Source organism: Gossypium hirsutum, chromosome D01 (assembly GCF_007990345.1).
Source record: "Gossypium hirsutum isolate 1008001.06 chromosome D01, Gossypium_hirsutum_v2.1, whole genome shotgun sequence".
Lineage (NCBI taxonomy): Eukaryota > Viridiplantae > Streptophyta > Magnoliopsida > Malvales > Malvaceae > Gossypium > Gossypium hirsutum.
The window spans coordinates 61,945,839-61,973,121 of record NC_053437.1 but is presented as its reverse complement, the minus strand read 5'-3'; the positions used below and the strand labels follow the sequence as shown (position 1 = coordinate 61,973,121).

At 30.2% G+C, this 27,283-nt stretch overlaps 2 protein-coding genes across 3 annotated transcripts; both read left to right on the top strand.

Moving 5' to 3' along the window:
* The first annotated feature begins 162 nt into the window (after nt 1-162).
* Nucleotides 163-3,280, top strand: LOC107928208 (ubiquitin-conjugating enzyme E2 variant 1D). 2 transcript variants are annotated; one of them, XM_016859392.2, is made up of 5 exons: nt 166-361; nt 1,553-1,692; nt 2,011-2,136; nt 2,409-2,590; nt 2,993-3,280. In XM_016859392.2, exons 1-4 carry the CDS (start codon nt 328-330, stop codon nt 2,547-2,549), a joined length of 441 nt encoding a protein of 146 aa, XP_016714881.1. In that variant the 5' UTR covers nt 166-327; the 3' UTR covers nt 2,550-2,590; nt 2,993-3,280. The 2 variants fall into 2 exon arrangements, with proteins under 2 accessions (XP_016714880.1, XP_016714881.1); XM_016859391.2 differs by lacking the exon at nt 2,993-3,280 and having other exon boundaries at nt 163-361; nt 2,409-2,783.
* Nucleotides 3,281-11,800: 8,520 nt separating this feature from the next.
* LOC107928155 (transcription repressor OFP15) lies at nt 11,801-12,758 on the top strand. The gene has a single exon (XM_016859340.2). It carries the CDS (start codon nt 11,878-11,880, stop codon nt 12,697-12,699), a length of 822 nt encoding a protein of 273 aa, XP_016714829.1. The 5' UTR covers nt 11,801-11,877; the 3' UTR covers nt 12,700-12,758.
* The last annotated feature ends 14,525 nt before the right edge of the window (nt 12,759-27,283 follow it).

Below are 27,283 nucleotides of genomic sequence, written 5' to 3'. Positions count from 1 at the left end.
AAATTGCTCTCCCTTAAATACTCAAGACTCAAAGACTTCACTTTTTATCAATTGAGCTAGGGGGAAGAATTAAATATTTTTTTACGGATGGTAGAAAGGTAAAAGTTTATTAATTATGATTTAATTTTCCAATTATAAGAGGTGTGCCGTATTGGTAAAATATTTAACAAATAAAAATGCCCCCTTTATTTCCCCCATTCCATAGCTTATTGCCTTTCGTCACTTTCCTTTTACCAGATTCTCGACTCTGTCTCCCCTATCGCTCTTTTTCATCGATCAGATCTCTTCAAACCCATCAATTCAAACAACCCTCCACTCATTCCATCCATGACGCTTGGCTCAGGAGGATCCAGTGTTGTGGGTTAGCCCTTCGGTCTTCTTTCTCCTTTCTCTTTATCCCATTTTTTTTAATGCCCCCTTTCGTTTCCCCTGTTGATCTTGCGTTTTTTTTAAGCATTGGGTATCCTAGATTTCGTTGTTTCATCCTTTGTTTCATATGTAAAATAAATGTTCTGGTTAATTTATAACTAATTGAAGGGATCCCTCTATTTTTCTATTGTTCTGCGGCTTTATCATTTATTTGAAGTTTTGGGTTGCTGTAAATTTCTGTTTTTGCTTTCTGTGTTGGTTTAATTGCTGTTATATTCGATGTAAAAATATGAATTTTTTTTCTCTTGCCTAGCTGGATTATCTATTTAGCAATTTAAACCGTCTATCTTATGTTCATGATGAATATAAGCTTTATATTAACAAATTCGAGACTCTAAATGTTGATGATTTATGTTCTAGTGTTTGTCTGAAAATGTTTTGCACCTAAAATCTTTAATCAAGAATATGAAAATGCACATTTCTTTGTGTAATTGCTAATTTTTTGTCCTTAAAGCATGTAGTATAGTCATTGATGATTCTGAATTTCTTTGCTTGTAAGAGTTGTAGCCTATGCAATATTTGAACAGTTTCTATATTGGAGGACTAACATAGATGTTTATAATTTCGTAATTACTTGTTTGTTGGCGCTTATCCCATTTGGGAATGTTTCGAAGAACAAGTATATCAAAGGCAGATTATTCTTGTTAGTGACCTTGTCACTTCTTTTGCCCTTGTATACTACGTAGACCGTTTACACCTTGAGCTGGATGAGATTGTAATAACTAGAGACTTGGTACATTTTCCATTAATGGCTTAGAAACAATTGATAAATGCATGTAAGTTGAGGAGGCAAGAATATTGTGCTAAATTTATTGTGAAATTATAGTACCGTAAATTGTATGCCCTAAGTGTGTTTACCAGTGAATGTCTATGCGAGAAGCTTCTGGAGCAGCCTTATCTAGGATCGTTGAATCTAAGTGTTGACAAACAGTTAATTTATGGCAGGTCTAGAATGATTGTACTTGGGCAATGGGATTGATAGTCATGATTGTAATGGAAGAACAAAACTTAGATTACATTTTTAACATACTTTCAGATTGGTGGTCTTTGGCGACAAGTACATTGCTCGAATTTGTTACGATATTGGCTTATAGATTATGAGTATTTTAAATTCTTTTTGCAGTGCCTCGGAACTTCAGATTGCTGGAGGAGCTTGAGCGTGGAGAAAAAGGTATTGGAGATGGTACTGTCAGCTATGGAATGGATGACGGAGATGACATTTACATGCGCTCTTGGACTGGCACCATTATTGGTCCTCATAATGTAATTGCTTATTTTTGTGTCCACAAATCATATATTATGATACTGGTCCTCTGTGTAAAACTTTGTGTTTGCATGAACAACCATATGTTAATATTCTGAACTCTGGGCTGATATGTTATTACCCTACGTCCCTACCATCTTATTGTTGCTCAAGATCCTTTTCAAAAATGGTTAGCATCATGGTGCAGTGGTGCTTGTCCTCCAGATTATCCTACTCTTGAACAAATGATGTTTTACTTTGTGATTTTGAAAGTGACCATTTCGTACATGAATTTCAGTTTCTTTCTTTGAGTTGAATTTTGTTTTTCCTGTTGTCAGACTGTACATGAAGGTCGAATCTATCAGCTGAAGCTGTTCTGTGATAAAGATTATCCAGAGAAGCCACCAAGCGTCCGTTTTCATTCAAGAATCAACATGACTTGTGTTAACCACGAAACTGGAGTGGTATGCTAATAACTTGTTTCATATCTGTATTTTCCGGTTGATCTTATGCTGCTTTTATTGATCGGTCATTATAACAATTTAATGGTTTGAGAATGGTGCAATCTGGTTTTGTTTGATTGCGTAAACTGCCCAACCCCCAACCCCAATTCAGATACTCGATTCTTCTTAAATCCAGGGCACTCTGATTAATGCAACTGTATTTTTTTATATTTTTATGAGTACGCTTACAGAAAACTGAATGACAAGAATTTGATGACATGCGATGACAACAGGTGGAACCAAAGAAGTTTGGACTTCTTGCAAATTGGCAGAGGGAGTATACCATGGAGGATTTACTGACACAGCTGAAAAAGGAGATGGCGGCACCACATAACCGAAAGCTGGTTCAACCTCCCGAGGGTACCTACTTCTAGTCTCAAGATTATCGGACATCCTGGATCTAAGTGCATTTCTGGTATGCAATATATAGTTTGTAATGCTTGTTGATCTTTAAAGAAAATAGTGGGGAATGCCCCAAAAAGCTTCTCCAATTACTTTCCCTTGGTTTCATCTTCATTATCCTTTTCTTATCAAACTCTGTTTAAGGAATGCTGTTTAATTAATGGGACTTTATCCGTATGTCGAATATAAAAAAACCCGTTTGATTATTGTTTTAGTTCTCGCCCCCCTTTTCCCCCCTTGATTTTGTTGCATTTCAGAATTTTCTTTGTTCTTCGATCTCTTTGTTCCTCAAAGTACCAAAAAGGAAAAACCCAGAAATTTTTTTATTTATTCCAAGTCAAGCCTGCTTCATTGTTCTGTCATGCAAATTTTGCTTTATGTGTTATGCATTTGTTTTTTTGTTTTTTTTTTTCAGTTCATTTCATGTTAGTCTTACTAAACCAAGCAAAAGGTAGAAGGAAAGAAACGAAAACGATATTGTAGGGAAGATTTGGAGGGGTTATTTTCTTGTTGATGTTAATGCTATTTCAGTATTGGACGTGTTTTCTTGTGAACTGCTGTTACTCCATAAATTCATGTGCTACGAGTTGGATTGTATTTTGGTTCTTTTAGTCAAGAAAATGGTAAAATAATTTTTGTACGCTAGACCCAAGAACAAACTGGTTCTTTTGTTGAAAATTCTATTCATTTCTACCGTTAAAAATTTGTCATTGACTCAGCATGAGGTACATGTGGCACGTCAGATATCAGTGTTAAGTTATTCTGTTAGTCACATAAGTTTTTAATAGTATAAATGTTTAAAAAAGATGAATTTATTTTTTGATTTAATGTATAGAGATTAATTTCTTCAGCTTTTATTACAGGAGATAAAATGCAATTTGACTTTCGGCTCTATGGTGCACTTCCACCACTGGGTTTAAATGAAACGTAAACATAACATTTGAGGGTGGAATTCCATTTTTAAAGTTGAAGCTTGATTTATGATAAAAATAAGCTGGATTTTCATGCTTAATTTCAAAATTAGATTTCTTGTATAATATAATAAAGAAGGTTGATTAAGTTTTCAAACTAGTATTAAGACCTTGAAGTTGTTGGAGCTCTTTCCATAGCACCAAAAATTATAAGGTTTAAAAATATTTTTATGAAAATCTTAGTGGTTATTGTATTTTAATTATTTTATTAAAAATAAATTAATAGTCATATGATGCTTTGCCAAAAAGGCTGGTACTCAATTGTTGTTTACGCCTTATTAAAGAGAAAAAAGGAACAGAATATATATATATTGTTTTTAATTGACTTTTAACATATCAAAATGTAACATAGTTTTGAGTTGCAAAACCATACAACCCAACCCCAACATTTTCTTTTAAAACAATAAATTAATATTTCTAATATCAACTCCTTTACATGCAATGTGTAGTTTATTCTGTTTCGGTATAACTTGACTCTTTGTCAAGCCTTCATATCATTTTCTTTTTCTTTTCTTTGTTCAATGAAAATTTTCATTTGAAAAAAAAATCATGAATAGGATAGGTTAAAAATATAAGTGTATGTACTTTTTCACAAAATTGAAATTTAATTTCTAGAAATTTAGTTCCTCTCTTTTTAAGACTTCAAAATTCAAGTCTAATTGTTAATATTATTTTATTAAATTTAGGTTGTCATATATTTAGTTATATGGCTATCAAGTGTATTTTTTTTTATTTCAAAATGTCACACTGATAATTTTAAAAATAAAATTAACAATTTGACTTAAATTTTGAAATCTAAAAAAGCGAATTATTTTTTAACCTTTGTAAATATTATCAAACATGGGAATTTGAAAGGGATCAACGGCCGAAAGGTATTGCAGAGAAGAACAGCCAAAAAATGCATGCAATTGATATGAACAAGGAAGAGCCAGAAACTGAACACAGGACTGAAGTCATTGTCTTTGCAGTTTGCAAATTGGGTGTCCAAAGGCTAAGATGGTGACCAATATGGTCCTAAGTTTCTGTGATGTTAGTTGAAAATGGAGCCTGCTTGCCTGAGGTAAGATTCTTTTTTATCTTCATATAGAATAATTTTGACTACTGCCAAAAGTTAAAAGGATTCTATCATCACAAAATAGGGTGCTTATGCCATGGGACCATTTCATCCTTTTACAACTATATTGCGCCACTCCATTACATCATCTTAAAACATACTTTTCATTCTTAAATCATTACATGCTTTCTTTAAAACCATTCTTTTAATCAGCTAAAGATTAGATTTAAGCATGTTGATGAGAATGACATCTCTCACTTCCCAATTTGTATTTGGTTTTAGATTTTTAGCTAGTTTAGGCAGTTCTGTGCTGTTTTAATTCATGGGTAAACAATTATTTTCAATCACTCGAGGTAAATTTGATAGACTCATGAGTACTTCTATTTAAAAAGTTGTTAAATATTTTTAAATTATATTAAAAAGTCAAATTTATGTATTTAATAATGTGTGTGTGAAATTTCAAGTAATGGAGTAAAAAAAGTTTTGAACTGATGGGCTCTGGGAAATGGAATGGACCACATATATAAAGATTATGGTCCCCTTTTATTAATTATGCATGTTGGAAGTTTTTAACTTATTAAAGATGTATATTTTGCTAATATTTTGTGTTTGAATTTCTCGAAGAAATTTAAAATTTTAAGATGGTAGAATAATTAAAGTTTCATCAATTTTTTAAATAGACTGAATTAATTAAAATGTTTGCTGAAAATTAAAAATAGTCAGTTAAGCCCTTTGTTGGCACCTCAAATATTAAGATTCAAATTTTGTTCGTGTCATCCTTTTTCCTTAATTTGCAATATGTACCAAAGAAAAATGAAAAAGTGTTGATACACGAAGGAATAGGTAGTGAAGATAACGGGTTAACTTTGTTTAAGACAGCGTAATGAATCATTCACTAAGTGACCTGAATAGGAGACTAAGAGTTAAAACTGGTGTAGAGGTAGAGATAGGAGTATGGGTTGCTTGCCTCTAGCTTGAGGCCTTGAGCCTTATATACATATGGTTTCCCATCCCGTGGAGCAACGTATTGTGTCGTTATTGGTGGGTCAGGGACAAGAGTTCAAGTGATCTACTGCTATAGATTTAGGTAAAGTGATGTTATGATGTGGCCTGGGTTACCTCAAATGGGATATGGTAGTTGAAGTTAATAAGTGAGTTCGATTATAAAGACCAAAAGGTTCTTTCAAGGGATTTGTATGTACAGTTTTTATGAGGGATCTGTACATACTAGACATGGAGTTAACAACTTCAAACTATCCGAGTGGATGTAACAAAAATAATAATAAAAAACAAAATTTCGATTGATTCAATTATAAAATGATATTTTATCATCTCATAAATATGAAATACATTACAAGGACATACAACTTCCAATATTAACTAATAAAGACCAACAACGTTAGATGGTGAAATTACTCTACTCTAATTTAAACTGGATTGTACTTCAAATATGATAATTTAAATTTAAACGGATTAGATTTGAATTATAATTCAATATAAAATTTTATGTTTAAAAATATTAATATAAGTTGGTTGAGACTTAGCTTAATTAGTATCAATATTATTGTTAGTTTAATTAGTTTGATCGCATTCAAGTATATCTTATTCTCCTATTTATAGGTTGGAGGGAGATAAATTTTTTAATCTAAATTTTAATTAATTGAATCAAATTCATGAAAACACCACATATATGGTATAATTTTTTTTTGAATTTAGGGTTTTCAGAATTTATGATTTTCCTCTTTTCAACATTCCAACAAGATATCTTTATATAAACTAACAGTAATTATATAAAACTAATAACTTAAGTCTTGTGTGTGTATATATATATATATTCAATGAAATGGAAGAAGAAACAAATAAAAATGGTTGTGTCAGCCTGAGGTCCCAATTTCTTGTCTAGATAGCACGTGAAGAGAGTTACAATTGCACATGATTTTCATCCCATTTGCCAACCACCAAGAACAATCCATATATATTTTTTATATATAAAGAATACATATAAATTTATCCACTAGGATGTTTTAAGATTTCATATTCGAGTTTTATTAAGTATAAATTCTTTTATATTTTTTTTTGATTTAAGTCTCGTAATATATAAATCATATTTAAATATAGACTTAATGCTAAATTTGGTCATTAACGTTTACATGTTTTGTTAAAAAGATTCTAATTGTATTTTTGAGTCTTTTTTAGTTATCAACCTTTGTTCTTTTTTTAATCTGCTTTTTTCTAACAGATTTAATGAATAAATTCAAGGCTTCAAATTTTCTTTTCTTTCAAAATGTTTTAATCTTTCGTACATTTATTTATTGAGAAGTTTTCTATTGAGTTAATTTTTTTAGATAATTACGTTTATTTTCTTTGAATTAAGAGTTAATTTTTTAAATTTATTTTATTATTTTACACATATAAATATCTTATTAGGTTATTTAAATAATAAATTATATCTTATTAAAAATATTTTACATATGAAATTTCACGTGATTCCTATTAACTTTTTTAACCGTAGTTTCACATAGAATATTTGTTAAGGGTAATATTATGCAACCGAAAGCATTAAAAAAAAATTGAACAATCACAGTCATAACTATATAAATGTATCACTTCATATCATGAAATACTTTAAGTAAATACCTCAAGCTTTGACCTAAGCTGAAGTTGGGTATTTATATTAGTATAACGTCTATATATCTCAAATATCGACTAGTTTCAGGTGTATAAATTAGTAAATGATGACATTATTTGACAACCTATGTCACAGTCATGCATTAATTCTCTTAACAATTTGAATAGAAGAAGAAGAAGAAGAAAATTGACCGTTTGCTATCCAACTTTTCAAATGCTATGGTGGCATATGGCTAAAAACTCTCATGTTTTATTTTCAAATTCCAGTTAATAAATATTTAATCATGCCTATGCATTATAAATTGTAAAGCTCGTATTATCCAGTCAAAAAGATCTTGATATTGTTAGTAACCGCAAAGGTTCTTCACCTTAAATATTTTGATCTTCGAATCTCATTATGTGTAGTTGCCACGTGCGGGTAAAGGTGAGCGTTCGATCGAATCGCGTAAAAATTTTTGAAGTTAATCGAGTTGACGAGTCCTTTTTTATCATCCTAACTTGATTTAAATTTTTTTCAAATCGAGTTTAGTAAAATGAAATTCGAGTCGAATCGAATCAAGTGAAATTGTTTGAGTTAAATTAAAAAATTAAACATGTCAAATTAAAATCTTGTTACAATATAACTAATTCCATATTGGAGTACATAAACCATATATATTTGAAAACTTTTTCAAAGTAAAATAATAATAAAAATAATATACCTTAGTATGATAAAGTTGAATTATTAATTAACTTATTAGGTCCCGAAATTATTATTTTAGAAAATTTTTAAATTTGTTTATATATTCTTTAGATTTTTTAAATTATTATAATTTTAAATATATATATTGGAATTTTTATAAATAATGTGAATTTTAAAAATTATTTTGAATTTTTGAAAATTCTTTTTGTAATTTTTATTGAGAGAGAGACCAATTTGCTTATTTTTAAAATTGACAGGACCAAAGGGGTATTTACATCAATTTGTTATTCAAATTATTTGAATTATTCGAGTTATTCGAATTGTAAAATTCAACTCGATTCAAACTCAAAACTTGAATTACTTATTCGAGTTAACTAGAATAACTCGATTAACTCAAAATTCATTTTTTTTAATTGAATCAAGTTTTGCTCAATCCTATGTGTGGGTTTTAGTCCTATTAGTCTACTTTAGTTTGAATTTTACCAGTTCTTAATCCATTTGTGCTGCAATAATTTGATTCTACTTTGTAATTACTTAAACAATTTGTGTTGTAACAATTTGATACTTGTTATTACTCGGAATATATTTGTATTTGTATTTTGAAGGTACTATAATTGTAACACTTTAAACATATATGTTATCCATTTAGTCCAATTTGAATTAGACGGAATCTTAACTATAATTTTTAGCTCAATTTAATTATTAAATAAAAAATTATTTGAATTTAAATATAAAATATATAAATATTAGTATAAAAATATGTATATAATAATAAAAAGCTTTGCAGGTGGATCCAAAGTGAAGTTGATAGAGGAATATTGGGGGGAAAATTCAAAGCTCAACCTAAAAGTTTCACGTTAAATCCATTATCTGCCGGCCTTGACCCAGCTTAATAATTCAGCACATCTTCACTTCTATGAGAAAAAAGAGAGAGATTTTCTTATGGATATCTATGCGCCTTTAATGTCATTAATTCGGTCTTTTATTTATGGAAAGTAGCAACTGAAAGAAAATTTATAAGAATATTACAATTTCTCTTTGTATATTTTAATTATATTTCTTTGGATAGTTAAGAAGACCTTCCATGGAAGAATTAAATTAAGCAAGAATCGAATTTAGACTTTCAATATAATCAAAGTTCTTTTAAATAAAAGATTTAATTAAAGGAGTTTGATATTGAATGGATCTTTATCGGTATTCTAATTATTGGAGTTTGGTATTGAATGGAGCCTTACCAGTATTTTAATTATTGAAGGCATTTTTAAATGGTTGCTTAGAAAAATTAGTAATTGTAATTGATTGTAATTCAACGCAATCTCCCAGAATGAATAAAGACAAATTTGGGTAATTTCGGAGGGACGACAGATGGGATCCCTTAGTCTACTCTTTTTAGTTTGCTTGTATGGTGTATATGAAAGAACAGAAATCTCTTTATGTTTCAGGGATTATCGTAGAATTTCATAGAAACTATTAAAGTATATCTAAGTTGGGCTAAGGAGTATAGCATAGCACAAAGGTTGATCCCGACAGGGAGAAGCTCAGTAGAGTCTGAAGTTATTTTAAGAAGAGACTAGAATAATACGGTAGCAGAATATTAAGTTTAGGTAATTTGCTTAGTTAATTTTTTTACACCAACTAAACAAAAATATTTTGTATTTATATTCAATGGCTTGTTTAGGTTAGCAGTACAAATTAGAGAGCACATTACTACTTAAATGAGGAATTATCTTTGAGTGCAAAATTTGTAGGTAAATTGAATTGAGTTAATCAATTCACATCTAAACTTTCAAGGGGAAAGCGATCTAGTTTGAAGTATAGAAATAAGATTGTAACTTAATGAGTGAGTTGAACTTAACTCATAGCTTGTACTTGTTGATAGTGGATTATTCTCTTAATTAGGCCCTGCAAACATAGAAAATTTTTGAATTACATAAACATTTTTTTGGTGTCCATCTTTATTTTCTCACTAGTAATTACTTGGTCTAGTTGCAATTGAACGAATAGTTGTCTGGAAAAAATCAATAAACTTTCAATTAGTATTAAAGCTAGACACTCGACACACGATCAAATATTTACGAGTAAATTACTTTAATAATCACTCAACTATTGACGAGATTTATTTTTTATCACTTAATTATAAAAAATTATAAAATGATCACTTACATTTTCAATTGTTTTTGTTTTGTCCATTTACGTTAATTAGGTAACAAAAAGATGATATGATAGTTTTTAAATTGGCATAATAACAAATTTAGTCATTAATATTTACACACGAGTTTGGTTTCAATTCTAAAAATTTAGTCCTCAATATTTACACATTATGTCGATTTGTTTCTATTTTAAAAAAATTCAAAAACATATATAAATTCCAAAAATAATAAAATTTTCAAGTAAATCTTACAAATTTTAAAAATCTTAATAAAATTAAAAAATACATAAAAATTTTAAAATCTAATAAAACAAGTTACTAAACCAACTAAAACCCACAAAAAAGCCACAATCACTGTAGCATCAGTTGCAGGAGGAACAATCACAGTTAGTACCTTAACAGGATTGCTTGAAGTAATTCCAAATTTTGCAAAAGTGACTAAATTGACATAATATGTAAAAAGTGAGGATTAATTTTTAAAAAAAATTAAGATCAAATTGACTTCATATGTAAATATTAATGGTTAAATTTATTATCATGCTAATTTAAAAACTATAAAATGTTAATTTAACCCTAAACAATATGATTTTCCTATTTAATTTGATATTTATCAAATGTTAATTTATAAAAGGGTGTCATAACAAAAAAATTATTATAATGAATCATTTGTTTTATTTTCTATCATTTAATTAACCAATGATTCTATATTTGGCTTCATACTTTCATTTTTCTACCCTTAAAAAACATACAATAACGTGTAATTTGACATAATTAATATATAATTTTTTATTTAATTATATACATAATTTTTTTAATTTAATCCTACACATTTAAAAATTAAATTTACTTGTTTTATATTTAATAAATATAATTGTTTGTACAAAGAAAAAAAATACTAACTAAAAATTCATATATAGTTTTAAAATGAAAAAAAATATTTAATACACTATTAGTGAAATTTAAAAATCCTGTAAGCAAAGCTGAGTTGATGATAAGTGTATATAAGGTATAGTAAAAAAATTGAAAAATATATATAAAAAATGAAACACATTGCAAATTTATAACTTTGCTTGAGGAGTTAAAAAAGTACATTGTCAAGATATTAAATACCCACTCTTTTAAAATATATCATTTTACTTCTTCAATAGAAGACTAGACCAGTTCAAGAGTTGAACTATTTGCCTAAGTTCAAAGGCTTGCCTAAATTTTAAAAGGGTTTATGAAAAAATAGTCTAGAAAATAAGTTTAGACAAAAAAATTAAGTCCATTCAAAATATGGGTCAGGCTTAAATATTAAAAGCTTGAGCCCGATCTGACTCATTTTTTAAATTTATAATGTATATATCATATAATTTATAACACATAAAAATTAAATTTATAATAATATCTTATTATAAATTCCTATTATAGCCTATAACTCCTCCCCAACCCTTAAATAAGTGAATAATATTTTTTAGTACACTCAAATTCACGTTCTATTGCACTGACAATAATATCAATACTAATTTAATTAATACTCCGTGTATATATATTAAAGGAACACTAAGATCTCATTTATTAATGTAACGTTGGTCTATCTATAATTCAAGTTCCCTCAAGGGGCTACTTGATTCACCACTCCTTCAAAATCTTCTCTCCCCCACTCAGTCTGACTCACCCATTAATGCCCACATGAGAAAATACAATTCACTTTAATTATTTATTTCCAAACTCCCAATATTTTAACCATTTCAAAAAACAACCCCATTCGTTTTTTTTTTTTGCTCTTTATCATAAATCGCTCTCTACAACAACAAACCAAAGCACAACAACAAACATGGGGAAGAAAATCAAGTTCCCTTTTCTCTCCAATGCCAAGAACAACATCGTACGACAACCTAAATCCTCTTGGCAATGGCCTTCTTGTCACCAACCCCGAACCCTCTCTTTTAGAACGGATAACAACACCACCCTTTTCAAGAACATCAACTCAGCTTACTTAGATGCCATTACCATAGCCGATGAAAATGAAACACCCCCATCCGACGACTGTTTAGAGACTGTCATCCGTGGTTTAAGGTCTGATAGGCTGTTCTTCAAGCCTGGTGAAACCAGTTCAATCATGGAAGAAGCAACAAAACCAAGTGAAGAAGAAGAAGAAGAAGAAGAAGAAGAAGAAGATGGGTTGCCTTTTAAAGAAAGTGTGGTCTTATCAATGGAGTCACGAGATCCATACGTTGATTTCAGGGAATCCATGGAAGAAATGGTTGAAGCTCAAGGGTTAAATGATTGGGAAGAGCTTGAACAACTCTTGTGTTGGTATTTAAAAGCTAATGGGAAATGTAACCATGGGTTCATCATTGGTGCTTTCATTGATTTACTTGTGGGAAAACTCACCATTGTTTCTTCTAATCCAAAGTCTGATAATTGTTCTCCTTCTTCTCCATTATCTTTTTACACTTCTTCTTCATCTTCTTCATCTTCGTCTTCCTCTGAAGATTGTTCTTCAGCAACGATTAATGAAGCTGTGAAAGAGATTGATGATAATAGCTGTCATTGTTTATTCGAAGCTGACAACAAAAAAGAGATGATTATTATTGAAGGTAATGAAGAGGATGATGCTTCTTCTTTATTAGATGTTTGTGATTCTTCCTATTGAAACATTGTGTATATGACCAATTTTTCAGAATATGCATGATAGTTTGATGATTTTTTTTCTTCTCATTTCTTGTTATTTCCCCTCACTTTCTGTGTTGCCAAACAGGACTCTGAGTCCAATGTTCTATGACAAATGCACATCTCAACATGCTATACTATTTCTTCTGCAGTTAATGAAAATAAACTTTTTTTGGTTCAAGAAAATAACACTTCTATACTCTAGGGAATTTTCCATGTATTTTCAAATCTTGCTTCTTCTTTTTTTAACAAAAAAAGAATAATAATAAAGAAAATTTAGAAAATAAATAGTATAACTTTATTTTTTTTGTACGAATGGTAAATATTATTCAATCTTGACATAAGACAAATTTTATATTATAAAAGTTATCATTTGATTTTTTTTAACCCCAACAAAAAACCTACCCCACTATTCATTTTATGTACTTTTATAATTATAAGTTATTAATTTTGAGAATTGTCATTTAAATAAAAAATTTTAAATTCATTCAACAAATAAATTTTTTATCATTTTTAAAAACGATTGTACGAAACAACGATGATATCCTTTTTCAATAGTTTTAGGTTAGCATTTTTATTCTGAAAAAATCAAATAAAAATAAAAAAAATTTAAAATGACGAGGACTAGGTGTCATGTAAAAACAAATCAGGAACGTAGACCTGTAGGAGGTATGATTGAGAAATATCTGCCATTGGATATAATTAACCTGGCAGCACCCCATTGTGGCCTGAAAGAGATCAGAGCCGTTGATTTTCAAATTGGAGAGTCATTATCATCTGATAGGTACTATTCCAGCCAGGATTTTGGCATTGTCCTACTCTCGTATCCCTTTGCTGCTGCACCACCATCATCTTTCTTAACACCTAAAAACAAGACATTTTTTTTATCATTTTCAATTTAAAATTTTGAATTAATTAATTAATTAATAGTCCGAATATATTTCAATTACGTTAAATCAATTGAAGTAATTTAATTTTCAAATTTAGATTCTAATATTTAAATCGAATGATCAAGATTTAATTACTGCTAATTAATATAAGTATTAAAAAAGGAACATTTTTAAAAAACTTGTGGCAGGGGTTTAGGTACTATTAAAAAAAATAAAAATTGTAACATTAAATGCGAAATTTTGAATGGAAATAGATTGGGGGTTGAAATCTGAATCAAAACGAGCACAAGTTGCGAGAAGAAAACAAGAAATGCAGAGTGGGCGGGAAGAAGAATGTTGTTGGCTGCTTGTCATGGAGAGAGGAAACGAGTGGTACCTAAACACCAACCCACTCTTATTTATTATTGTCAATGTAGTAGGATGTAAATTCGAATATGTTGAAACGCATTATCCTCCTATTTATGAGTTAAGAAAGACTATTGATAGTTCTAAATATTGTATCAAAAAAACTCTTTATAATGAAAATCGATTTCTGAAAGTGCCAGTCAATATGCATTTCTTTTGTTTCAGTCCTTGCTCACTATGAAACAACATCAAGGTTGGTAAAAGATGGAGAAGCATGAATGTCATATCTGATCCGATTAGAAAGACTAAAATATAAATTTACAATATAAATAGAGAATCCAACACTTTGAAGGACTGACTTTAAAGTCGATACCTCCAAGTAAAGACTTCCATTTCTTGAGACAGCAATTTTGAAATCGGTGTCACGATATCCATTCCAACTAATTTACTAATTAATTGACAAAGTATTATATTGCTATTTTTTTTCCAACTCATACATATGGAAAAAAAGGCAAATTTTTGGAGGTTTAATATTTTTATTTAATAAATCCATACATCAGATTTCATTCCAGACTTTCTAAGTGACATTGTTTTTGATAATCTCAAAGTCTTGAGCAATTAATTACCAATTAAAATAATTAAATAACACATTGTAATATTCGTATAAAAACAAATAGCAAATTAACCTAATCGTCAACGTTCATTTTTCAAGAATTTTGGCTTCAATTGGCTAAAATTATCGATTGCCGAAGCTTCCAAACCCTGCACCATCCTCTCTTTTTTATTTATTTTCTAACCAAAGAAATTGATTCTCGCACTTAGCGAGGGAAAACAATGATTAATTAATGGTGTAGGAAAAAGATTAAAAAATCCGCTAATAGTTATCTAATGCATTAATTACAGATTCTTTAATTAATTATAATTTTATTACTTTTTATGAAACTTTAATTTTAATTTTAATTTTCTTCATACTCCGGATAATTGGATTAATTTATGCTTTGATGGTGCAGTGCAAGCTGTGTCTGAAACTACGGTAGTTGGAGAAGTCTTAAGGTGTCGAAATGGGGATTGGATTATAGGTTATAACATATTTTTGGATAAATGTTCAATCTTTGATGCTAAATTATGGACATTCTCGATGGACTGACCTTTATCCAAGATAAGTTATTTGAGAGTGTAAAGATTCAAGCATATAGTTTGGAGGTGGTCAAGGCTGTTCAGGATTTCTCCTTAACAGTTTCAAACTCGAGCCTAATTAGAAGAACTCATTAACTCTTAGTGAAGATTGAACATTAGGTCATATAACACGTCCCCAGGGAGTTGGATGAAATTGTAAATTGTATGGTTAAATTGGCTTTTGATACAAGTCAAAATTTGATATTATTTGAAGAAATCCCAAAAGAAGTGTAAGCAATTTCGTCTATTGTCAAAGTAAGTGTTAGCCTTGCTCAAAAATCTTCTATGTAGTTAATTTGTCTTAAGTTGTTTTTCTTTTCATAAAAATATATATAATTTTAAGATTTCTGGTTTTGCATTAAAAATAATATTCTTATGGAATTTTTTAAAAAGATTATTTCATTATTTGCATTTTCTTTTACATAATACATAATATTAATGTTTTCCTTATAAAAAACAATACAATTGTAGTTTGGATTTCCCAATTTTTTAAAAATAAAATTGTTGCTAATGAAATGAAATTATTTGATTGATTAATAGAATATTTGAATAAATTAAATACAAATTGATACAAAATTTAATGCAAAGGTCCCGTGTTTTGCTCTCTCGGTATTTAAAATCGAAGCTGCTGTTGGAATCACAATTCTAGAGATGAACTCATTTTTCAAGAGGAATCTATGTTAATTAATTAATTAATTGAGTTATCTTCATTATATTTTATATTTTCATTTAATTAATAAATGTAGATAATGGCAATAGAACAATCGCAAAACAATAAGAAAAGAAAAATAAGAACACATAAATTTTACGTGAAAAATCCGGTTGAAAAACCCTATTCTAATCAAAGTCAAATAGAAGAATAATAATTCTATACGAATCCAACTTGTTTTGCCACTGTATTCATTTATTCAACAAGTTACGGGAATCGGGTCACACAAATTCTAACACTTTTTCATAATCACTTTTTACAATTACAATTAGAAATATAACTATAAACATAAATAAGGGTAGAGATTCACTTACATCGATATAAAATTAAAATAGTTTTATATCTTTCCATATTTCTTTCTATGATTAATATTTTAAATATTTCACCGTTAAATTTATTGATGCAATTTTTTAACTAATCTGATATCTCCATCACATCGATCTAAAGTACTCTTCTCTATACATATTGATATTTATTGATTGATTAATTTTTTTTACCTAAAACAAATAGTTAACAAATTTTAATTTACATCAAATTTGATATTTATAAATTCAAGAGTTCAATTGTTAAAATATTAATAATAGAAAGATATACAAAAATGGTGTAAAACTACTTATAATTAGAATCAAATTATTAAAATGAAGGAAGAAAATAAAAATCAATATATATTTTGACTTGCTAGTTCTTTGTAATAATAATAATATTACATTGTTGAAAAATACATATAACTTTATTACAACTTAAGTAATTGAGTCAAATGCTAGATTCATTAGGTGTGAGGGTTTATCTTTTGGATTTATATCTTCAACTTGTCCACTAAATTAGCACTTCATTAGCCACCTTTCACATTTTTAATCTATATCAAATAAATAATCATATATTTTAAGTCACTGGAAGTAGGAAACATTACATAGATTACATAAAATAAGTAAAATTATGAACGCTTATAAAATCAAAATGGTTTTATTAGTGGAATTTTTAAAAAGAAGATACAATTACAATTAGCACCCATCAATACCAATTACATTTAATTGTCCAAAAAAACCCTCAAACAAAATTTAACCATTACAATAAGCTAATAATCAAAACATTTTGAAAAGAAATCAAAATAATTTAAAGAGAACTCACCCATGTGCAACTTGAACTTAAAAGTTCTTAGGGCCTTGCTGTTGAATATGGTAGTTACAATCTGGCCATTAAGGCATTGGCTTAAAGCCTAGTAGAAAGCTTAAGAATTTTAAAGTCTCAAGTGACGTGAATTTTTTCATATTTACTTTGTTTCAAATCGAAATGTATTATGGTTATTTACTTGATTGTTCATTATAATTATTGAATTTAATTGTAGTTATTTTATTTTGTTAATTGAATCTTAGCTCGGTCGGTATTAGAATTGTTGTTAGTGTAGGAGCTGGACGTGGATTTGAGCGTACTGAAGCGCATTTATCCTCCTATTTAAGGGTTGGGATGGGTTATGAGTAGTTCTAAGCATTGCATCAACTTAGAAACTTTTAGATATTTTCACAATTGAATTAGATTTTCAAAAAATATAAAAAATCGAACACAGATATTTTATGTGGAAAACCTCCTCTGAAAAGGATAAAAAAAACCATGGGCAAATATAGTTTCACTAAAACAAAAAAAAAATAAAGAGTACAGAAGATAGAGATAAAACTAAACCCCAAAACCTGAAATAAGAACCCTCAAAACATAAACACAAATTTCTTTGAAAGATTGTAAAAGCTAATACCTAAATGTGTAATGAGTTATTTTTTGCGATAGAAAAGGGTCTATTAAAAAGCTAAATTCATAGGTCAAATGATATTAACTACACTAATAAGAGTTCAAGTAGGAAACTAAAAACAAAGTTTAATTGAGAGAAGAAAAGCCGAAAAATGCGGGGCATAACTCCACAAATCTTCACCTTGGTTCATATTTCCACAATGCCTTCTTTGCTAAAGCTCGCCATAGGCTTATCTCGAACTATGCAGGATATTAACTGAGTCGAAGTTGTGCTTAGAAGCTAGAAGACTTCTAGTTTTCGACTTATGCATTGCCAAATCAAAACTGAACTAGGTCTAATTTTCACAAACGTAGTGCCCTATATTTGCAAAACCTGCATTCAAAAGAGAACCTCTCTTATACGATCATACATTTTCCCTCTTATGACCAAGTTGTCTTCGCTTTAAACGAGTCGACTTCATCTCATTAACGGACGAGGGACGTCCAATTTCACGGGTCACTGTTGATCCTTCCAGAACATAAAGACTGCCAATCTTTTTACCCTTCATCAAAATGAGAGTCCCGTGGAATATCTTAATGCCACTAGACTCGATGTTAATTCTACAACCCTTAGAGTCCAAATTTCCCAAGGAGATGAGATTTTTCTTTCAGTCAGGCACATGTCTGACATTTGATAGTGTCCTAATTGTCTCGTCGTGCATCCTGATCTGAATAGTACCAATACTGGTTACCTTATTGGGTGAACCATTGCCCATACACACAACTCCACCTTCAACTGAATTGTATGTGGGAAACTAGTCCCTGTTGGTACACATGTGGATAGAACACTCCGAGTCCAATATCCATTCGGACATAAGCTCGGAGCTTTCACTTGTTGACACCAACAAGAATTCATCACTCTTGTCATTGGCCAAATTAGCACCAACTAAATCTTCCTCGTTACTCTTAGCAATCATTTTATTTCTCAATTTGTAACAATTTGCCTTAACGTGACCTAACTTCTTACAATAGCGACATCTCTTGTGTCATTTCCTTGATGCTATCAAAAAATGACTTGAACCAGACTCATTGTCAAGTTTGTTTTTACTCAACAAATGACCCTTCACATCCTCAAATGAGAGATTATCTATGCCATAAATCAGGGTTTCCCTAAAAGACTTGTATGAATGGGGTAAAGATCACAATAATAGTATTGTCTGATCTCCATCGTCAATCTGAACCTCAACATTCTTTAAATCATTCAAAAGAGTAATAAATTAAATGATGTGATCTCTAAGGTACTCACCTTCGTTCATGCGGAACATGTATAATTATTGTTTCAACATTAATAGGTTAGCCAGAGACTTTGTGGTGTAGAGGGTTTCTAACTTTTTCCACGGGGTGTATGTCGTTTCTCCATCAATACCTCCTGTAATAAATTATTTGTGAGACACAACTGAATTAAGGATAGAGCTTTTTTTTATCTAATGTATGTCATTTTGATTGTTCTATGTCTGTAAGCTTATTCTCTGTTAGGACATTCTCAAAAACACCCTAAATCAGAATTGTTGTCATCTGAACTTGTCGCAGATTGAAATTTGTGATGCCATCAAACTTATCAAATAACAAACCTTGTTGTTGCCATCTCTGTATAGGTTGATTTTGGAAATCGACTAGGCTCTAATACCAGTTTGATGGGGATAAAATCGATTAAGCAATGAACAAGTAAAATAATGAAGAAATTGAAAAGATTGAACACAAATATTTTACGTGGAAAAACCACTCCGAAGAGGATAAAAAATCACGAGCAAAGATAATTCCACTAAAACGGTAAAAATGACTAGTACAAAAGATGGAGATAAAACTAAACCCCGAAACCTGAAATAAAAACCCTCAAAACGTAAACACAAAATTCTTTGGAAGCTTGTAAAAGCTAATACCTAAATATGTAATGAGTTATTTTTCTAGGATGGAAAAGTGCCTATTTATAGTCTAAATTTGTAGGTCAAATAATATTAAAATAACATATACTAATCAGAGTTTAAGGGGGAAACTAAAAATGGAGTTTAACTGGAAAAAAAAACCGAAAAATATGAGACATAACTCCACATGTAATACTATTTGTACTTATAATTATAACTTCTTTTCAAATTTATTCTGGTTTAGCCCAGATATATGATGGTTATTAATCCTATAGTTTATTATAATGATAAATCATAATTGTAATTATTCATGCTATATTAATTATAATTTTATAGTTTATACTTGTGATTATAACTCAAAAAATTCTATAAAGATCATGATTTATTTATATACACAAAATTTTTTTTATGATTTCCATGTTCATGTTTAGAATTTATAATTACCTCTCTTAAAAATGTTATCTCTAAAATTTAATTTAATTTATTCTTTTAAAAATATAATGTATCCACCACTATATCCCACACTTAACGCTTAATTATACGTAAGTAATTTTATTAGTCATGGTAGGTCAACCTGTATATGTATAGGTTCATAAATAGAGGGTGATAGGGCATGTGATGTGTCAAAAACCTGAATACGTATGCTAAAATGGAGCAGCAGCAAATAATTTCTGCTTCAGACAAACAAACTCAACCCTTATAATTAGAGCCAGTTTTACTCTGCAGGCTTTTACTTGTCGAAGGCTTCGGGGAAAAGAACAAACAGAAATTGAAATGTGTATTTCAAAAACCATGAAATTAAAGTATGGCCCAATGTATGGTAATTAGTGAGATAAAGACATATTAATGGCAACTCCATTTTCCAAGAAAAATCGATTTTCACTAGACCAAACAGTATCTTTCCATTCTTTTCATTCAATGTCTCGATTGTCAAAGTTATTTTCTAAAAAAAAAAAAAAGGATATATATAATCAAAGGGCTTTGGAGTTTGGATGCTATAACATAGCATGGCCCATCACATTATATATTTTAAACTATATCATCAAACATTAAATTATGAGGAGATTTTTATCATTTAACTAAAACAAGTTATTCAAAAAATTTTATGTAAGTCGCTAAAATTTTAAAATTGATGTTATATGACTTTTTCTGTTTGTACTTTGGCACCAATCGAAAGTTTTTTTTCCCTTCTTTTCTATAGTTCAGTATTTTTTCATGAAACAACTTTGGATATTACAAATTCGCGAACCAAAAATTCAAACAGCATTATTCTTTGATCTTCAACACTGACTGTCAGATTGATTGGATTTAAGGTATGTTCTACTTGTCGATGAGTATTGATCCATTGTATTGATCATCGAATCACCGCTTGGAGCTTACTAGTGGAATTTAAAAAAAGAACTTAACAGCCTAGTGATTTAAATAAAAACAGTTGAATAGTTCAACAACTTAAATGAAAACTTTTAAAAAGTTTAGTGACCAAATTATAATTTTTTTAATTAAGTGACCAAAATGAAAACTTACTCATAATTTAGTGACTAATAATATAGTTTACCCTATATATAATATTTATCCATCCATTTAGTTAAAGAAACTTTTAAGAAATATAGTTGAATTAAATCGGATAATTATTTTGAGATTCATGATTGGACTCCCACTGATATCAGTTTTAAAATTCAAAATTGAATTCTCTTTTTCAAAAATTGTAATATATTATATGCAACTAGTTATCAGTTAATATAAGTGGTTGGAAAATTGATCCATATATACATTTAGTATGTAACTAGGGTTTTATTGCTTTTTTGGATTTGGTGCGATAGTGACTTGAGAATGAGTCATTTGCTGTCCAAATTAATAACTTGCAGTTTAGTGAATAATCAAACCCCTTGCTGCTGCTCATTTGAATCCCATGCCATGCCTTGTTTCTTTCAATTTCCTTTTAAGACGATGAAGTCAGCCAAGGAAATACTGTCAATTATTTTGGATTTTCCACGACTTTTTTAGGCCCATTATTTGCTTGTTCCAAATGAAACCCACTAATTTAAAGAGTTGTAGACATGCACCAAAACAAAAAAAAAGTTTATAGACTAAACAAAGGCCTAATTTCGTATTAACTAAAAATCTTCCTTTAATTTTTATTAAAATATTAGTTTTTTTTAATTTACAAGTATAATTATAATTCAAACATGTACATCCAAATCAACTATAATTAAAATCAAGCATTACAAACAATGAGGTGTGGTGTGATGTGGCAGTGGTTCACCTCATCCCTTAATTATGTGGTCGAAGGATTAATTTCATTTATTTCTTTGAGAAATAAAATAACTAAGTTTCATGAAATAAAAGTACAAAGATTTAGTTCATAATTTTTGAAAATTACATTGAAGTAACCTTTGCACTAGAGAATGTAATCTAATCTAACCTAATTACAAAATGCTTTAATTTGCCATGCATTGGTAGATAGTTGGAAGAGCCATCAATAAAGTGAGATAGAGTCCTCTTTGCACGATTAAGTGTACTGATAAAATATATTAGGTTTGAAATGGTTAAGATATGACAATACGGGACAAGAATCAAAATTATGGAGTTCCCCGTGATAATGGTGACTAAGGAATTAATTTGATATGACTCTAGTGTGGCCACTTTTTCTTCTGTATTATCATAATCTCTTTTACCTTTTTAATCTCCAAAATCTAGAAATTCCAGTATTACAATTCATTGGGCAAGCAATGCACTAAAGCTACTTTAACTTCATGTCCCAAACTTTATAATTGTCTGGTCTTTTGGCAACAATAAATTAATTGATTTCGTATGAGGTCTGTCGAAATCAATTTTTTAATAAAAGGGTCGATTTTTATTTTGAAAATAAAAACGAAAAAAAAGAGAGTTGTCACTGATATTTTTTGAGGTGTGATCGGATTACCTTGCAATTCAATTTATTAATTAAATGTTTCGATTTTACTAAAACAATGATTTTAGTCTACGAAATTCGAGAAAAATAGATTCGGGAGTCGGTTACGTGCGAGGAAGGGTTAGCACCCTCGTCACGCCCAAAATTAGTACCTAATTGATTAATTAATGTCTTAATGTTGAAAGTTAAAAATTTTGATGAGACTTAAAACACGGTCCTTTTGTTAAAATTATCAAAAAGAATTTAAAATGGGCGTATTTCACGTCATTCGAGAGAAAGAATTATACCGCGTGAGTTAGGATATAATCTTAAATCCCGAAATGAGAATAAACACCGAAAATTTTATTTATTTTTAGAAAATTTTAATTATCTCGGTTTTAAAAAAGAAATCATATTCTGTAAGTTGGAAAACGATCTTCCTTAATTCCCGAGATAATTTTGAAAATGTGTTTTTGAAAAATGGTTCGTATATTTGGATTTATCGGAAAAAATCAAAATCCCGTAAGTTAGGGAACGACTTTTTGAATTCTAAAATACGAAATGTAAAACCCAAATTATGCCCGGGCCTATTAAAACAAAACAGCCCAAATATAAAAAATAAATAAATTAATGTCCAATTATAACGACCCAATACCCAAACAACCTAATACCCAAACAGCCCAACTAAAGCTTAGCCCAAAACAACAACAAAATAAACCCCAACAGCCGCCGCCCCCAACAGTAGCCCAACGGTAGCCCCCGCGCCCACCGCTTTCTTCGCGTGTGCCGCCACATCCTTGTACCTGCAAAATAAACTAGGAGAGTCCAAAAGCAAGAAAATAGTGTAAAAAATAGAAAAAAATATGAAGATAATTAGTATTTTCGGGCTATAAAAAGAGTCCCGAGTTTGTATTTTTTTAACTTACGAATGAATAAAAAAAAACGGAAAAAAAATCAGTTCAAATACAAGCCATTTTCGAAGGTATCTGATTTCTTATTTATTTATTTATTTTCCCTTTTTGTTTTAAAAACCGAAAATAAAGTGATAAAAATCATACCTTTTTTGAGGAAGAGGTGCCGATTCCGATGAAAATCGGTGTTTTTGAGTCAGGGAGAGGAAAAAACACAAAAAATGAGTTTTTTATTTTCCGGCCAACGCGAGCGGCAGCGGCGGCGTCGCCGGCAGTCGACGGCCGACGCAGTGGTCCGGCGCCGGAGCTTGGCCGGGCTTGGGGCTGTTGCAGAGAGAGAAGAGAAGAGGTTTTTGGTTTTTTTTAATGTGATGCTAAAATGTTGTTTTAATTTTTTTTTGGTTTAAATAGAACAATAAAACAGTGCCATTTTGCAAGAGAGGTTCAGGTGCCAAAACGGCATCGTTTTGGCCCTAACCCGCGCGGTGACCCGACCCAAGGCGAGGATTCGCGTGTTTTTGATTAATGGACAATTTGCACCTTTATCCCTTTCGCTTTTAAATTACTTTGCAATTAGGTTCCATTTATTCTTTAAATTTCGCCCTGTATTTTATTTCAATTTATAATTTGGTCCCTTGAACCTATGTGTTTTGGAGGGAGGGAATTATTACCCATTTGGCCCCTCATTGTCATCCGCACGTTCTATTGGGGCCGTATTCATTTTATTTATTTCTGATTGGCCCCAAATTCTTGTTTTAAAGCTAAATTTAGTCCTTGTTATTATTTTGACTATTTTATTATTAAATTAATATTATTATTACCATTATTATTTTACCCTTATTATTTATGTACTTATTATTATTACTATATTGTTAAATCAATCAATTTGTACATTATTATTTCCATTATATCTTTTTTATTTACTTACCAAAATACTTTAAATACATTTATTTTATTTTATTTCCTTTTTTTTAAATTTAAAACTTTAGACTATTTTTTTATTATAACTCTAATTTCACCCATTTTATAATAGTTTTTTTTTATTTTTAGTGTATATTTTATTGTTACTATCATTGTTATTACTCTCATTTTTATTAGTATTATTTTTATTACAATCTTAATTTCATCCTTATTTGTCCTTTGAATATTTCATAAATTATTTTTCTTTTTAAATATTTATTTGTATATTTATTTATTAATTCATTTTGCCCTTTTAAATTTAGTATGACTTTGTTATTTTTTATTGTTTTATTGTTGTTATTCATTGATGTTATTTATTTATTTATCTTTTATTTTTTATTTATTGTTAATATTTGCGTTAAAATGATGTATCATTGTTGCTGTATTTGTAACGATTTGTTTATTAGTACACTCGCATTGTGGTCGTTTGTTAGTCTAATATTTTATTCGTGTAACATTTCAAGTATCGCATCAACTTCGTCCAAAATGCATATTTTTAAAAAAATAAAATACTTCGTATTTTAAAATTCAGAAAGATCGTATCCTAACTTATGGGGTCTTGATTTTTTTTATAATTCCAAATATACGACCCTTTTTTTTAAAAAAAACATATTTTTTTTTTAAAATTGTCTTTGGAATCAGAAAAGGACTGTGTTCCAACTTACGGGATATGATTTCTTTTCTAAAATCAAAATAATCAAAATTTCTAAAAATAAATAAATTTTTGTTGTTTATTCTCGTGTCGGGATTAAAGGTATTGTGTGCTAACTCACGGGATATAATTCTTTTTCTCGATTAATGTGAAATACACCTTTCCTTAAATTTTTGGGTGATTTTAAAAGGGTCGTATTTTTAAATTTCCTTTCGACTTTTCAATTTTTCGACATTAAGACATTAATTAATTGACTAGGTACCAATTTTGGGCATGACGAGGGTGCTAATCCTTCCTCACATGTAATCGACTCCTGAACCCGTTTTTCTTGAATTCTGTAGACCAAAATTATTGTTTTAGTAAAATAAAAACGTTTTATTAAAACGATTGAATCGCAAGGTGATCCAATCACACCTAAAAATATCGGTGGCGACTCCTGTTTTTTTCGTTTCCGTTTTTCAAAATCAAATTCGATCATTTTATTTAAAAATGGTTTCGACAGCTTGACGACTCCACTAGGGAACATAAGAGAGTCAAGCCGTAAATTGATTAATTTTTGACTTTTTTGTCGAAAGTTGAAATTTTGGTTTTTAACATATGATTTTCTCATTGCATTTCATTTGTTTTAAGTTATAGTTTTCATCATGTTTTGTATTTTAAATTTTTATATCTCCACACATTGTATTACATAAGTTGGTCAATTTTACTCCTTTAAGTGGGAGTGAGAAACTAGTCCTTCGTGAGGTCTTCACCTCCGTGCAGGATAGTGGATTACTTTCGGAATACATACGTACCTATGTCTTCGTGAGATTTTCATCTCTGTGCAGCCATAGGAAAATGTATTCTCCTGAACCGAACTCGGTCCGTATAAGCCTATAATGGGTGAGGATCGAGGAATCTGCTGGTTCAAGTACCTTTGCTCTAAAAGCCAAACCTCATGTAGTGAACTTTAGGAACTTGCCCTAGATAGAACTATACCAAACCCTAGTAGATTCCCGAATAAGTACTTTATTATTTCATGTTTGTGTTGAATTCTATTTCTTATATGTGACACTAACTTTTTTGTGTTTTGCTTTGATTGTATGGCATTTTGACTGCATAACATTTCATCAGAAAAGGCGTTGGTTCATATTCGGTTACTAGATAGAGAGCTTATCATGGAAAATGGATTTCTTGATAAGGTGGAGGATAATGCGGCTGTCCAAATTTGGTCTAAGACAACACAGCAGAAAAAAGGTGATAGTTTGGCCGAAGGATATGTATCAGAGTCGTGGGACTTCACTCGTATTAGTGTAACCCAAAATAGTCTGCAAGAATTGAAGAAAATCTGGGATCAGTGGAATGATGAGGTCAAGCAGCTTTTCTACTTTGGCTATGGAGATCTGCCTTATCTGCTTGACATAAAGGTGGATAAACACTTGTTTCGCGCCCTTGCCTAGTTTTGGAATCCTGCTTACAGTTGTTTCACTTTTGGGGGAATTGATCTGGTGCCTACACTGGAGGAATACATGGCCTTACTTCGTTGCTCGAAAATTCAAGTAGACAAAGCTTACTCGAGAGCTGTTAATATCCTAAAATTTTTGAAGAAATTAATGAATATTACCGGGATGAGTGAGTAATGGGTTGCAGTACGGATCAAGTAGAAGGGGGATGGCAAATGCATTCCTTGGATGAACTTAAAGGATCTAATTCTAGCACACCCGGGTACGAAGAAGAAAGTTGATGTCTTTGCCTTGAGCTTCTACGACTTAGTTGTCTTTCCCAAAGCCTTGGGACACGTTGATGAATCAGTCATCGATCTCTTTGACTGACTTGATAAGAGGGTTACACCAGTCCTGATAATTTTAGCAGAAACCTTCAGATCGCTGAACGAATGCCGGAGAGCGGGTGAGGGTAGATTCATTGGATGTGCGCAGCTCCTTTTAGCATGGTTCACAGTCAATTTTGGAAAGTTGATAAGGTTTTTTATTGGGTTTTCTCTGAAAATTATTTGCCCTTGAAAGAGATAGTAGTCATACCGAAGCGGAAGGATATTACGGAGGAAAAATGGATGGCAATGCTTAAGAATCTTCAAGAAAAGGATATCTAATGGAGAGCTCCTTGGATGCTTCCAGATGAGATCTTATATAGATGTGGTAATTTCGACTAGTCCCTCTACTTGGGATCTGGAGAGCTATTGGCTATGCACTGTTGCTAGTACTAAGACAGTATAGGTCAAGGTAGTTCGTACCCGCAACCCAAGGACTAGCTCAGTGCGGGTTCTCATATAAGGGCGATGGTTACAAGAAGATTCGAGAGATGTCCAATGCCTAGAACCAGACTCAACAAATGAAGAGATTGACAATAAGTCCAATGATGACCCCTGAATATATCGAGTGGTGGGGTAGGAGGAT

What these genes read in the sequence shown, in the direction of transcription:
- LOC107928208 (XM_016859392.2), top strand. Translation starts at nt 328, where the DNA reads ATGACGCTTGGCTCAGGAGGATCCAGTGTTGTGG. An exon ending in AGGAGGATCCAGTGTTGTGG is followed by an intron (nt 362 to 1,552) that starts GTTAGCCCTTCG and finishes TTCTTTTTGCAG; the next exon opens with TGCCTCGGAACTTCAGATTG. An exon ending in CCATTATTGGTCCTCATAAT is followed by an intron (nt 1,693 to 2,010) that starts GTAATTGCTTAT and finishes TCCTGTTGTCAG; the next exon opens with ACTGTACATGAAGGTCGAAT.
- LOC107928155 (XM_016859340.2), top strand. Translation starts at nt 11,878, where the DNA reads ATGGGGAAGAAAATCAAGTTCCCTTTTCTCTCCAATGCCAAGAACAAC.